The 14,435-nt window shown below is 38.1% G+C and overlaps 1 protein-coding gene across 3 annotated transcripts in view; it reads right to left on the bottom strand.

Annotated features, from left to right (window-relative positions):
* Positions 1 to 14,435, bottom strand: part of PCDH19 (protocadherin 19) — a 99,674-nt gene that overhangs the window by 30,034 nt on the left and 55,205 nt on the right. For 2 of the 3 annotated variants that reach the window (XM_069463795.1, XM_069463796.1), the window contains one exon: positions 6,192 to 6,364. In XM_069463795.1, the coding sequence (XP_069319896.1) occupies positions 6,192 to 6,364 (173 nt within the window). The remainder of the gene's footprint in view (positions 1 to 6,191; positions 6,365 to 14,435) is intronic. The other variant, XM_069463797.1, reaches the window with a different exon arrangement.

Below are 14,435 nucleotides of genomic sequence, written 5' to 3'. Positions count from 1 at the left end.
GCCAAAATAATGCTAGCAAACAACTTCTAATGGCATAGATGTTTCCATTAGTTAAGGACAACTTTTTATTCTAGTGACAATTTTGCCAATAAAATGTAAATAATTCTTTGAAAGGAATCCAATTATCTAGTGCAGCAATGTAGTTGAAATAAACAAAAGCTCCACCTATCACCTCTCTTTCTACCTACCCAACAATTACTGAGACTGAGAACAGATAATGTTTCTGGGCATCAGAGGAAAGTGGGGAATTAGGCACTGAGTACCACTGAGTACCTCTAAACCAACAAGGTAACTGGGCATATCAGAGATTAAACCTACCATCCTACAATGAAATTAACCAAAGATGAAAATAAATTCAACCTCAGAGCAGGTGGAGTTTTTGAAAAAAAATGTTTACCAATGCAATATTGTTCAAATTAGAACATCAAGAAAGAATCTTTCATGATATTCTCATTGAAAATAAGATCTTGATTGTAACAGTCTTCTCGTATTGTTTCTTTTGCTTTATTGGCACAATATTAACAAGGTTTTTAGTAGTCCCAAGCTCTATTCTTATGATTTTTAAAATTAGAAAGAACTATTTATTTCATCATTGAGCTGACCTTGGTCACCTCAGCAAACCTCAGATAAGCAAAAGTAAAATGATGATAACTTTTAGAGTCAGTAACAGCAGTAGTTAACACATCCAATTCTCAGAACCAGACACATAGTGGGCACTCAAAATTATTGTTGAGTAAATGAATGACATATATCTGTGCATGGATTGTTCCTCCCAGGTATTAAAATACTGTATACCTGAGGCAAGATGAAAGCAGCTGGAAGTTCCATATATAGAAACACTGTATACACATTCCTGGGTTCAAGTAATTAAACATTTCACCAGGTATATATTTGCAAGAGGATGAAGACATTTAAAAAAGATACTGTATGAGCAAAACTGGGAAAGAAATAACCACATGAATTGCAAAACAGTATATCTAGCCTCAAAGATGCTAATTCGGGTCCAGGGGGATCTAATCAACCTCTTTGTTCAAGTAAAGATAAAACTTTTTGACAGCAAATGCTATTCTGATAAAATGGAATTTTCAATTATTCTATGAACATCTGGTCCATGCTACCATTTCTGGAGCCCAGCAGCACACTGCTTTGCAATGACACAAAATAGTCTCCATTGAGAACTCCCTATTTTGCCAAGAGACTAATTGAAATGAGTGTTTGGAAATTTAGTGAGGTTAGAGGTGAGTCAGGGCAATAGGTAAGAGGATAAAGAAAGGGATGTTCAGTCACTGAATCATAATTTCATTAAAAGGTTAGAGGAAATAAAATTACACATTGTTGGTAGAGCATTGAAAGTGTAAACATCTTAATACACCTGTGGTTGACACTAGAATATGCATAGTATGCAGCCTACAGAATATTTTCATGGCTAATTTGTAATAGCAGTTGCATTAGACATAGACCAAGTTCTTCAAATCCATGTTTTACACAGCAAACATGTTAAACCATATTCAGGTGATGAAATTAGTAAATAAACAAGTCTAGTAAAACACAGAAGAACCTACACTTCCAGAAATAAAGCAATCATTATATCGCATTTGGGTACATTTGGATGTGAAAAAGCAGATAAATGTTACTGCAAATTTCTGTATGTTGCTTCCATTTGGTATCAATTAGCATGGGAGGGAAACCGATTCAGTGTTGTAGCGAATTCCCAATTGGGTGCATATTAGAGCAATTAAGTCATCTTTTCAGCTGATGAATTTATAATCAATAATTAAAATCATATGGAAAGAGAGACTGAGTATTATTTGAAATAAATGAATTGAGGTTGGGATTAGTGTAGAGTTCTAGGACATGATCCTCATAAACCCCAATTTCACATCAGGATTACATATTTAAGTAAGCATAATGAGATATCTATGTCATCACAAAGGGTCATGCAAAGAAGCAAGGAGGAGCCAGAAGCCTATTACCTTCAGCACTACTCAAGTCAGAAATAACCCAGATAGGATGAGATTCAAGCCTGGTGATATCCCCAAACCCATGAGCTTCTGGCATCTCTGACCACTCGACTTGTCAATTACTCTTCTTAGATACTGTATGCAGGAATTGCATAAGGCAAAATTCTTTTCCCCACCAGAAGGTGGTAATTTTACCAAATAACTCAAATTCAGGGAGGGAAGGCATTGGTTAAAAGATTTGAGTGTGACTCTCAAGCTCAAGCACCAAATCGCCTTCCCTCGCAAACCAAATCAAGTGGTAAAACCTGTCAAATGACAACATTTACTTTTTCTCAAGGCACTCTGAGAGCTACTGAGAGATAGCATTCCAAAAAGTACCATATATGCTAGTAGGAAGCACAGCATAAAAATATTCTCAATCACATTCTTTTCTGGGAAGCCATAACAACAAGAGCTGCAGTGCTAGGGACAAACCAAGACATATTAATTCATGGACACTGTGGATGACAGATGAATTTGTAATTCAGTCAGCTGGCAACCAGGAAATTCAGCTTAGCCAGTTCATCAACCAACTGACCTGGTCTTAGGCATGTCAAGAGAAATACCAAGATTGATAGTAATCCAGAAAGCAAAGAATCCTATCATTCCCCCTTATCTCCACCCTCACTCAGCTCACAAATGTGTTTGGCTGGGCAATCAAAACACAATCCATTTGGAGTTCTATTACACAGTAGGATGGCTATGGCTAATGACAATGTATTGTATATTTCAAAATAGCTAGAAAAGAGGGTCTTGAAAGTTATCGCCATAAAGAAATGATAAAAGTTTGAGGTGATTGATATGCCAACTACCCTGATTATACAACATATGCATATATTGAAACATCACCACAGTATACCCCATAAAAATGTAAAATGATTGTGTCAATTATAAACAAAATAAAAAATAAATTTAAAAATTCAATAAAAAACACACAATCCCAACTCTCTAGTGACTAAACACCTGACTTTTGCTTTTTGAGTTCAAAAGTCTTCTAAATAGATATTCTTTCTGCATTGAATATTACATTCTCCTTCCTTCATTGCATATAATGATTCTGGGTTCCCATCCCTAGGAATGGTCTCAGAGAAGAGATGCTGAAAATTAAGAGATTTGGGCCCTTAGTCATGAAGCAATTAGAGTCATTCACACTGAGGATTCTTCTGCTGTAATAAAATTATAAGAACAAATCCCATAGAAACTTTTGGCAGTGTAAAAAGCCACAAGGCCCAGGGCCCGGGTGTCTTTCAAAAAGGGAGGATCAAATGCAGATTGTACCTTTATCTCAAACACTGGCAACACAATATCAGCTCATTGAACAACACATTCCTGCTCAAGGAAAAATTAACAGATGCATAAAATTATTTTTATTTTGAAAATTCTGAGATTCCTCATCAATCATGTGCCCACATATGTGTAAGGAAAAATGTAGTACTGATATCCAAATTAGAAAAGTCGCAGAGAGAGCTATAGACATGAAATCCAAGGTGAGTCGAATTCCCCAAAACAAAGATAGAAGGTATACTCTTATTGGGTACATTTGGGCCACCTTTGGAGTGGTTCTGGCAGGACCAAAATAAATACCAGGATCAAAGTTAGCTTGACAAATTCATTATAATCTTCACTCTTCTCCAGTGACATCTACCCAAACCTCAAGAATAGTTCAGCACTGGAACTCCCAGGATTTCACAGCACTCGGATTTAAGATGCCTATCACAATGTCAGTGAACCAAAGAGACCTGGGACTATTTTTTTTTTCCTCAAGGAATTCTAGAGTTTTCAGTGCAGGTCTGAGTCCAGAGCAGATTCTGTTTTCCCTCCTCAGCTTTCTAAATTGGTAGTCCGTTGAAGCAACAATACCATATTACCCTGCAACGAATCTAACTAAAATGGCTACAAGATCAGGCATGCATGATGGATTCATCCAGTGATTGCATTTAAACCACTGTGCCTTAGGATAAAATGAGATATACTTATTATGCAAATGCAAATTTGAGATAGGAAAATGCTTTAAAATGTTCCTTTTTGGAATTGTTGCTGTTTTTTGATGTAGCAGTAATCAATCCAAGTGAACTGGTGATACAATATGTGTGGCAAGCCTGGAGTTGATTTGGGACACAAAATTAAGTATCATTATAGAAAGCTTCAGCAGTAGTGAGATATCACAAGGTAGGGACTGAGATGTAAACAAGACCTGAATTCCTTTTGTACCTAAACTTTAGTCACTCACCCAAGTTGAAAAGAACCAACCCAAGGGTTGGTTCAAGGTTTAGCCACTACTGGAATAATGGAAAAAATGAAGACACATATATGCAAATCAAATATTGAGAAACAAAATGTGAAAGTGTTGCCAAAATGGAACAGCAAAAAGTGTGTGTGTGTGTGTGTGTGTGTGTGAAATCATATGTAGGAGAGTCTTGGGATAATGTCACACATTTGCTTTTGAATATTCTCATTACTGATTAGGCCAAGGACATAGACATAAAGTGAGGCATACAAGGCAAATTGGGATATGTGGTCACTCTACCTATATGGAGACTGGTAGAACTGTACCTTCAACTCAAATGGCTATGGCTGAAATAAAATTTAGATATGCATCCACCAAAAAAAGAATATTCTCATTACTATCCAATCTACACAGTGTATGTGTGTGTGTGTGTGTGTGTGTGTGTATATATATATATATATACATCTCCCCCATTGTAAGAAACAGTCTCTCAGAAAAACTAGCAGCAGTCCACTGATACTGTTTTCCTAGAGAAATGTGACAAAAAATTAAAACAGATGTTGTTCTAGCCAGGCATAAAGTGAGAATCAATTATGACTATTTCCTTTCCTAGAGTCATTTAATTTTAGAGAGCATCTAACTAAAACCCTTTCTCAATATAAATGAAAAAGCATTTCTTTGAGACACACAACTAGTAAATGATACATATCAGTCTGCATCCTGTGACACACTACTAATCCTCTGAGAATTAAGTTGCCTCTATTTCAGTTATATAAATGTTTAATTTTTTTCATCTTTAGCCATAGTAATGTTTCCAAGAAAGTGTATTATCTCTGCAGATGCCACCACTCACCAATTAGGGAAGGCAGCAGTGCACAATTGGTAGTGACCTCTATATATAATAGGGTTTGACACGTAGGTCTGCTGGGGAGGGGATGGATTAGACAATTTAATAGAATCTACAGTGACTAATTTTTTTCCACAGAAAACATTTTGTTTTGTAGATCATGCATTTTTTTTCTTTTGGATTCATTTCCAAAACCAAAACAAAAGCATTTAATGATGTTTACAGTGAAATGAAGCAGCTGAAGACCAGCACATAATCACCACATTTTGTTTTCTCATCTTTAAATCTTTTAGCAGTAGGGCTTCCAGCTGAGTTTGAGTCTAGCTTCTCTCAAGATATAGCCAAGCATTCTGAAGCTTCACTGAGCCTAAACACCAAGTTGAATTCATACTTCCTAATTGAAAAAGACAGGCTGTTTGCATAGCATGTTTGCATCAGTAAAATATTAAAAATGACATTTGTGCCCAGGTCCATCTGAACATTCTGCCTTAGCTGAACTCTGCTGATGTTTTTATACCCTGGCTTCTACCTAGGACAGTTTAAAATAGCGCCTCTTGCTGAAGTATGTGTGGCTGAGTTCACAAAAATAGACTCTTCTTCATACATGAGGATGCTCCTCTTGACATGTGATGTGAGGTGTCATTCACATTAGTGGAATGTTTTACATTGACTCAGCTGCACTCTCTCACCCTGGTCTCCCCTATGACCAATGGCATGGATTTGCATGGTAGCTATGGCTATTTGGCATAGCAGCCCTATAGGCAAAATGGGAAGTTTGGTACAAAATTTCTATCCCCAGTAAAGAGAACACAATTTGTGGTCAGAGAACAGAGTCTCCTTCTGGGTAAAGCTAACCAGCCCAATAGGGGAATAAAACCCACCACTTTGGTCTCATTAGTGCTGTGTTCTATGCAATTCAATTCATCAGCTGAGTTCATGTACTAAAGCAAAAAGAGGTAGACACATTGATAATACATCCATTGCAGTAAAGTAGTACACATTGACTCAGTAGACACATTGATAATACATCCATTGCAGTAAAGTAGTACAGTGTGTCTGCAAACATTCTGGGTTCTTTGGAGTCAACTATTGCAACTTACATCCAACCAGCCCTTACCATGGTCAGGCATCTGGGATCCCATGGAAGTCACACTGGTGTTCAGCACATCGTTGACGGCAGTATCACAATACAGGCTCCGTTGGACATCATGCTCACTGTCAGTCTGGTCACTCTCCTCATGGCCACTATCCTTCAGGCTGTTGCCCTCTAAGTCCTTGAAGGTGGAGCTGCTGGGTTGAAGAAAGAATGATAATTTATGACTGGGATAGATCTGATTTTAAAAAATCTTTCTGAGCCAGGATGATGTCAGCTCTGTAATGAGGCCAACTGTGGCTCGATTGCCCAATAGGGGGAAGAGAAATTTCTGTTAAAGATAATGGAAGTTAACATTGCAGAGAGGTTCCCACTACTGGAGGCTGATGCAGCTAATATTTTTATTCATTTATCTTCAATGCATCACTATAGGCAAGGTGGGGAAAGCTACAAATCTAAAACAACCACCTCTAAAGAATGTCATTTCAGAAGGTTTCTTCTCTTCTTGTACAATCACAGTAAAATAATAGTCAATGTTTACTGAGGGATTACTGTTCATGAGGCATTGTTTTAAGTGCTTGACATTAATTAATTTTTTAAATCATCATGACTGTATAAGAGGAAGGTGCTACGAATATTCCCACTTACAGATGAAAAAACAGAAGTACACAGAAGTTGAATAACTTGCCCAAGTTCACACAGCTGGTAATGTAGCAGATATAAGAGCAAACCCAGGTAGTCCAGCTTCAGGGTCTTCCTGGAACCTTAACCACTATGTATACTGCCTCTCCAAAGATGTCTACCCATCAATTATAAAAAGAAAAAGTATCAGAAATTGAGGTGGTGCAATTAAAATAGGAAGGATTATCAGGATCAGAGAGCCCAGGTCAGTTTTAACTGGGAAAGAGGAACAGATTCAAAGAAAAGGAGGAGAGGAAGGAACTGAGAAGAGGAGAGCCTTGGTGCATGGAAGGTATGGTGGTTACTTTTATGTGTCAACTTGACTGCACCACGGAATGCCCAGATAGCTGGTTAAACATTGTTTCTGGGTGTGTTTCCAGAAGAAATTAGCATTTGAATTGGTAGACTGAGTAAAGCAGATGGCTCTCTACTATGTGGGTGGATATCATCCAATCTATTGAAGGCCTGAATTGAACAAAAATGGAGAAGAAGGTTAAATTTGCTCTGGGTCTTACCACTTGAGCTGGGACATCAATCTCCTGTCCTCAGTGCTCCTGGTTCTCAAGGCTTCAGACCCAGACTTGAATCTACACTATTGGCTCTCTGGTTCTCGGGCCTTCAAACTATATCACCAGCTTCTCTGATTCTCCAGCTTACAGATGACTGACTGTGGGACTTCTCAGCATCCACAATCACATAAGCCAATACCTCATAATAAAACTCTTTCTAGATAGATATAGATATATAAATGCTTATTGGTTCTGTTTCTCTGAAGAACCCTAACTAATAAGAAGGTGAGATAAAAGTGAGAACCAGAGAGTGAGCATTAAATAACTGTGGGTATAGTTATATCAAGAACATGAAAACTCTCAGCACAGAGTTTGTAGGTAAAATTTTTCTTGCATTTATTAAATCAATCCACCACACAATGCACTGAGCATACTATCCAAGAACTCCACATCATTTCTCATGAAATAGAGAATAATACATACATACATCGATAGGGGACCCACCTGCTATTTCTAATACTTTGTATGCCTGACAGAATCTGCAGCTGTGCTACACCATGGAGCATAAATTATGCATCTGAAATACCTAGTGGATGGTGAATCCGTTCCCTAGTCAATGAGGAAGCAGCAAAGGTATACTCAAGAAAATGTGTTGTTGTCTCAATAAGGGAGAGTGGCACGCTTGTGAATTAAAACAAGCCCCAACAGACCTACTGTGCCTCTGAAAAAAAGAGTCCTGTGGAGATGACACTGCAAACTCAATTGATCTGATCAACCTTGAACATTCACAGGCTTGGCTCTCTGCAAATTTCATAAGAACATTCAGTACATATGATGAAGAGCTACACCATGGACACAATGGATGCATTGTCACTCTCCACACTTGGTCAAGAGGAATCACAACAGATTTTTAACATATGACCAACCTACATGTAGAATGCTTGCTGACCTGAATATAAAAAGGAAAAGATCAAGAGGGTAGTAACTGGAAAGCCATGATTATAAGAAAATTAAGAGTAAGAAAGTGAAGCATTGACCTGTTAGCTAATTATTTTCAGAAAGGGTAACTGAGCATCAACTGCACTAAAACTAAAATCACTCAACAGGCCAGCTCACTCAGCTCCTTCAAATTGTGTAATGCAGCTAACTCAGCCCTATGAACCCACTAGGATGCAGTTCTATTAAAAAAAATTATCCTGCAGTTCTTTTATGGTAAAGAGGCCAATTGGAAACACATGATTTAAAGTGTTTTGCCATTTTTAGTTTTATGGCACATATTCTGGGGTTTCTACCTGCAAATACTATTCCCAGAGTTTAAATAGATTCAAAGTTTGTTTTTTAGAAAAAAAAAAATTTGGCCCCTGCCTACAAGCACCCATGTACCTCCAGAGAAAGGACATGATCTGCCTGGATAATATTCCATTTTTATAACGAACATTAATTTTTTAAGCTGTATATCTGATATCTGAAAATTTCCTTAATCTATCACACAAAATTGTCACTTTAAGCCAGAGAATTCTACTCTGATTTGACTGCATTTCAGCAGTTGTCAAAACTTGCTTGAAACATATGATGGTGAGGGATATAGTATAAGGGCAATGTAATTAACCAGCCCTTAGAGCAGGGCTTCTCAACCTTGGCACTATTGACATCTTGGGACACATAATTCTTTGTTGTGGCTGTCTTGTGCATTGTGAAATGTTTAGCAGCATCCCTGGCCTTTACCTACTAGATGCCAGTAGTGACCCCTACACAATGTAAAAACCAAAAATGTTTCCGGAGAGACATTGCCAAATCACCCTCAGTTGAGAACAACTGCTCTAGATTCTTTAAACTTGATTCCTATAATAGACTGCAGTGGAAGGAGCACTAAACTTGGAGTCATTAGGACAAATGATAATTCCTAATCTGCCACTACATCTGTGTGACCATGGGCCTGATATCTAATGTATTTGAGTCTCAATTTCCTTGTCTGTAAAATGCATTTGCTAAAACCTCCTTCACAAGGCCATTTGGAAGACCTAAAGGGACACTGTACATGAAGTACGAGATATACATAGATGCTGCATAAATGGTTATTGTTTACTATGATCATTATTCTCTATGGTAATGCCTTCATTGAGTTACAATTAAATATTATGTCCATGGTCTTTTATAGGATTAGTATGGGAAATTTTTGTTATTTCAGGATATTATGGGGATGCAAACATTTTGGTTACATGTTATGACTTTGCTGGGAAATTTATATTCAAAGAACTTTTCTATATCTTCTGTAAATAATAATCATACACTGTTCATTATATTAACTTCTCCTAATGCTCAAGAACAGAAAAAAGTAGTTCTCCTGTCAAATGTCTACCTTTCCTTTACTGAATAATGAAAACTACATGACCTGATGTACTTACCCTTTTGTCTTGGCTTCTCACAAGCTTCAAGGTAAACATAATGTTTAATTGCAGTGAGTTATCTCCTCGCATGCCTGGGATCTCTATCTCACTTCTAATTGGTTTTGAGTCTGCCTTTTTAAAATTTGATCATCCATTTTATATGCATCTGAATGTTATGTACCACCTCAGAGCTTTTGTTTTTAGGTAGAAAGGATAGAATAATAAAACAGTAAAGGGTTAGCCACTAGGATGTAGTGTGAGCACAAGAAGTTGCATATTCTCAGAAGAAAAAGCAAGAGGTGTAACACCTCTCCCAACCCTTGAAATAGTTAACTCATTTAAAGATATGTTTGCCCATATGACAAACTAAGTACCTCTTACTCTGATCTTGTAAGGGCATTTAGTAGCTTAATGAATGGATTTGTGTAAGGCAGTTTAAGACCCAGTGAGCAAGATGCTGCAAATTGTAAAACAACCTGGTAAATGGCTACTCACCTAAAACAAATAACAATTTATGCCAGGCATAAAAAATGCTGATTTCACTTGCTTTATTACTTGTGTACCTCTTGGGAGATGAAAGACTTGTAAAACAACTTTTGTGGGACTATAAATTAGGGGTACCTGTTTGCAATGGTATTGTAAATGCAAATGTTTCTATTACTGCTCTGGTGGCCAACAGAAGGACAGGTATGTTTGAAAACACCTAGAACAGGGCCCTGCACACAAGAGTTCCTCAGCAAATGCTTGATGAATGAACATGACACAAATTCCAACCTGTATTTTTACCCTTTAAAATATTAGAATTCTTTTCCAAAAGACAGAAGAATTTGAACGGAAGCAGGTCATATATGTTCCTACGAGGTGACACCACATATGCAGGGAATGCCATCTGAGGCCAAGAATGAGAGGAAAGAGAGAATCAAAATATTATTGTAACTGTATTAAAATAACATAAAGAAAATCTTAGTTTCTGGACCGCCTGTATCACCTTGGGAACTTGTTACAACTGGAGATTCTTTAGGGATGGAGCTAGAGACTCTGCATTTAACAAGCCTCCCAGGTGATTCCAATGCACATCAAAGTTCAGAGATCACTGGCTTAAATGGAAGTTTAGTGCTAGTGTTTAATGGAAAAATGATGAGGTTTACCTCAAATTCTCTCATCCATTCATTCAATAAACATGTACCAAGCACTAGTTACTATATACAAGGCGTCATACCAGGTGCCACAAAACCCCAGGACAACTTGGGTGGAAAAGAGAGCACTGTGCATGGTTTAGGAAGCCAATGTTCATTTTCCTTTCCACACTGCTTCAATGCCTCGTTCATTTCCTATTTCATTTTCTTTGAGCTACAGCCTCACGCCCTGCTTGATGTTGTTCCAAAAACACCGCAGGAGCAGCTATCAGAGAGCAGCACAGAAAGCAGGCCTGAGGAAAGAATGTTGCAGTAGGGACAAAGTACCGCTGCTTCCTTGTTCTGAGAAGATAGCAAGGAAAACAACCATAGCAGGAAGGAAGTCCATCCAGAAAAAAATTCTGAATTGTCTTGGCTTATTAATCTTGGACTCTCACACAAGCCTCCTTGGGTACACCTGCAGGCTGCAAGTGACATTCTGAAGAATAAAAAAAAATACAGAAATATGATGCTAGATTACTCAGTGAAGAAAGTTATGAGGAATGTGTCATATATTTTCCTTTTCCCTTTCAGATCCTTCTCAACCTTGATTTGTGCCTGTGGGACCCCCCTTGCCCTCTGGCTTTCCGATGGGTTTAGCCGTTGTAGGGTACCAGCAGAGCAGAGGGTGGGACGAGAGTCATGTCAGGATATTGATTGTCTCTGCTCCCTTCCTTCAGGGTCACTTCATGATGACTGGATCCCTTGACCGACCAGAAGTCACTGTAACTCTCAAATCAATGTTCTCTACATGCTCTTTTCCCTGGTTCTTTCAGAAGTATTTTTAGCTCCTCCAGGACCAGAATACTGCAGTATCCCTTCAGAGTCACTAACCTTACCCAGGCTTTTGTAAATAGCCCCCTTTGTAAATAAACGTTCCTCAAGCCATCCTAATTTGGGGATGCCAACTATTTCATGTTGGAACCCTGGCTGATGCAGGGAAGAACCAGAGGTGGACAGTGGTAGCTGCTGTTCAACTACCCAAGGCAGACAGATGTGAGAGAGGAAAAGATGCTTTGTGTAAATGGTCTGGCCAAGAATGCTAACTACTGCTAGGAAATGCCAAAAAGAAGACCACAAGAAACATCCTTGGATAAGTAGCAGAAAATGAACAAAGGAAGAGAAAATAGATAGGAAAACACATTCTCAAAGGTGACCTGAAAATGAATTAGCATTCAAAGAAACAGAGGTTTGACAGTAAAATTAAAACTAATAATCAGACTCAGAATTTCCTGGCCAGGAGCCTTTTCCATGCACGTAAATGGATCCTCAAGAAACCACATACAGCGAAACCCCTTTCAAACATTGCTGTGAGCTATTTGAACAGGCTTTGCATGATGTTATCACCTGGTGTTAGTCACCACTCTCTTTTAACATTTTCCACACATTTTACATTTAACAGGGTAGTCCCCAGAACAGCATAATACACAAGATTCCCTATATCTTTCTGGGTATTGTGCTTTATCTAAACTCAATTGACTCCATAAATTCCAAGGTCTTTGTGGTTTTCCAAAGCCCTTGCGGTTCCATAAACAGAACCTGGCAAAAATGTATGTGTCCCCAAGCTTTCAGTTGTTTCCTCTTAATCAAGGTGGTCTCTGTTGAAAACCACTGTCTTTGATTTCAGGCAATGTCAGGAGACCTTTCCACCACGAGCCTATTAAGTCTAGGTTGTGCCTTTTGTGTGTATAAACAAAAAACATATAATTAATCAAAATCAGAGTCTCCGAGTAACTCTCAAAGCTGCTGTGCAAATACATGTATCTCAAAAGCAAAATGTTTGAACATAAGTTTTCATATCATTAATCTGCCTTGTAAACTGGACATTCAGGGCTGACCTAAGACGTGAGGGTCCCCAGGACTCTTAGCCTTCTACCAGGCTATGAAAATCAGGCTCGTGTTATCAGTTTAACCTGATCACAGAATTCCCAGGTACCCAGAGTTAGCCCAAGGGACCTGTGAGGATAAGGCAAGTCACTGTTTTTACTAGAAGTTTTAAAAAGGAACTTTGAAAATAACAGTCCTGAAGCAGAAATCTAATCAGTACACATAAGAAGGTTTTCTTTCTCCTCCCAAAATGAATTAGCCAGAAAATTTTGAATTCCTCACCTTTTGCTTTTATTCTGGGAGCCAAAAAAAAAAAATTCTAAATGGATTACTCCTAACGCCTCAAAAAAATTCCCAATTGTACTTTAACTGGTAATATAAGGCTATCTATTTTCAGATGACTAATGATCATCACCTAAGGTCACAAGTGATCCCAGACCAATACAGATAAACCTAGTCTGTTTTTAGGGGTTATTGCAGCCTCCTGAATTAAATTAGATATGAATTCAAGTTACTTGTACAACAAGCTAGTTTATTCCTCAAATCCTACTCTTCCAGTGATATTAATTTATGGGTTAGAGCCAGAAAAATTGTAGAATTTTCAGGTCTTCTCACTGCAGCTCTAACATACTCTGCTTCCCTCTATTTCATTTCTATTATTTTAGCAAACATATTCAGAGTTACATTTTAGCTGCAAAAATAACCACTGGACCATTCAAGTGGCTATTTACATGAAACAGCAATAAAGGCATCACCTGAATGGTCAGTACTGGGGGTTTTTGCATGAGAAGTTCTCTCTTTTGCTTAGTTCCTCCTCCTTAGAGGGCTTCCTGAACCCCTTGTCTTTCTACCATTGGGTGACTTTGGTGTCCACTGCACAATCTTCCTTGGCAGTAGTCAACTCTGTACTCACATACGTGGTGGCTCCATGGATAACTAACTTATGACAAATCAATTACACAAATCTCAACTTTGAATGTTTCATCTGAAACACTTCTAAATATTTTAAGAAGTATTGGATCAGGCAGATTTCTTTTCCTCTCTCATCTGTAAAGTATTCTATAAGATAAAGAATTAGTTTCTCTGTCATTAAAATATCTTTATTTATTTTTTTTTTTTTTTTTGAGACAGAGTCTCACTTTGTTGCCCAGGCTAGAGTGAGTGCCGTGGCATCAGCTTAGCTCACAGCAACCTCAGACTCCTCGGCTTAAGCGATCCTACTGCCTCAGCCTCCCGAGTAGCTGGGACTACAGGCATGCGCCACTATGCCCGGCTAATTTTTTCCATATAGATTTTTTTTAGTTGTCCATATAATGTCTTTCTATTTTTAGTAGAGACGGGGTCTCGCTCTTGCTCAGGCTGGTCTCGAACTCCTGACCTCGAGCGATCCACCCGCCTCGGCCTCCCAGAGTGCTAGGATTACAGGCGTGAGCCACCGCGCCCGGCCTAAAATATCTTTAAAAGCATTTCAAAGTTGTCAAAATAACAGCAATCTCAAAACTCACTGGAAGTTCTACACAGAAAATTTTTTAAGGCTTCCCTTTATTCAAAGTGAAGAGCAACAAGAATTTTGATAGCAACATGATTGTGAAAGTTTTCTATTACTTTCTAATATTCTAATATTAGACTTGTAAATCATATATAAAACTATATTTTAATATGATCCCAGTTTTATTTTTAATTGTGAGT

The sequence above is a fragment of the Eulemur rufifrons genome, chromosome 30, assembly GCF_041146395.1.
Source record: "Eulemur rufifrons isolate Redbay chromosome 30, OSU_ERuf_1, whole genome shotgun sequence".
In the NCBI taxonomy this organism is placed as follows: Eukaryota; Metazoa; Chordata; class Mammalia; order Primates; family Lemuridae; genus Eulemur; species Eulemur rufifrons.
The sequence above is the reverse complement of the archived record's forward strand: the minus strand, read 5'-3'. Positions and strand labels throughout refer to the sequence as shown.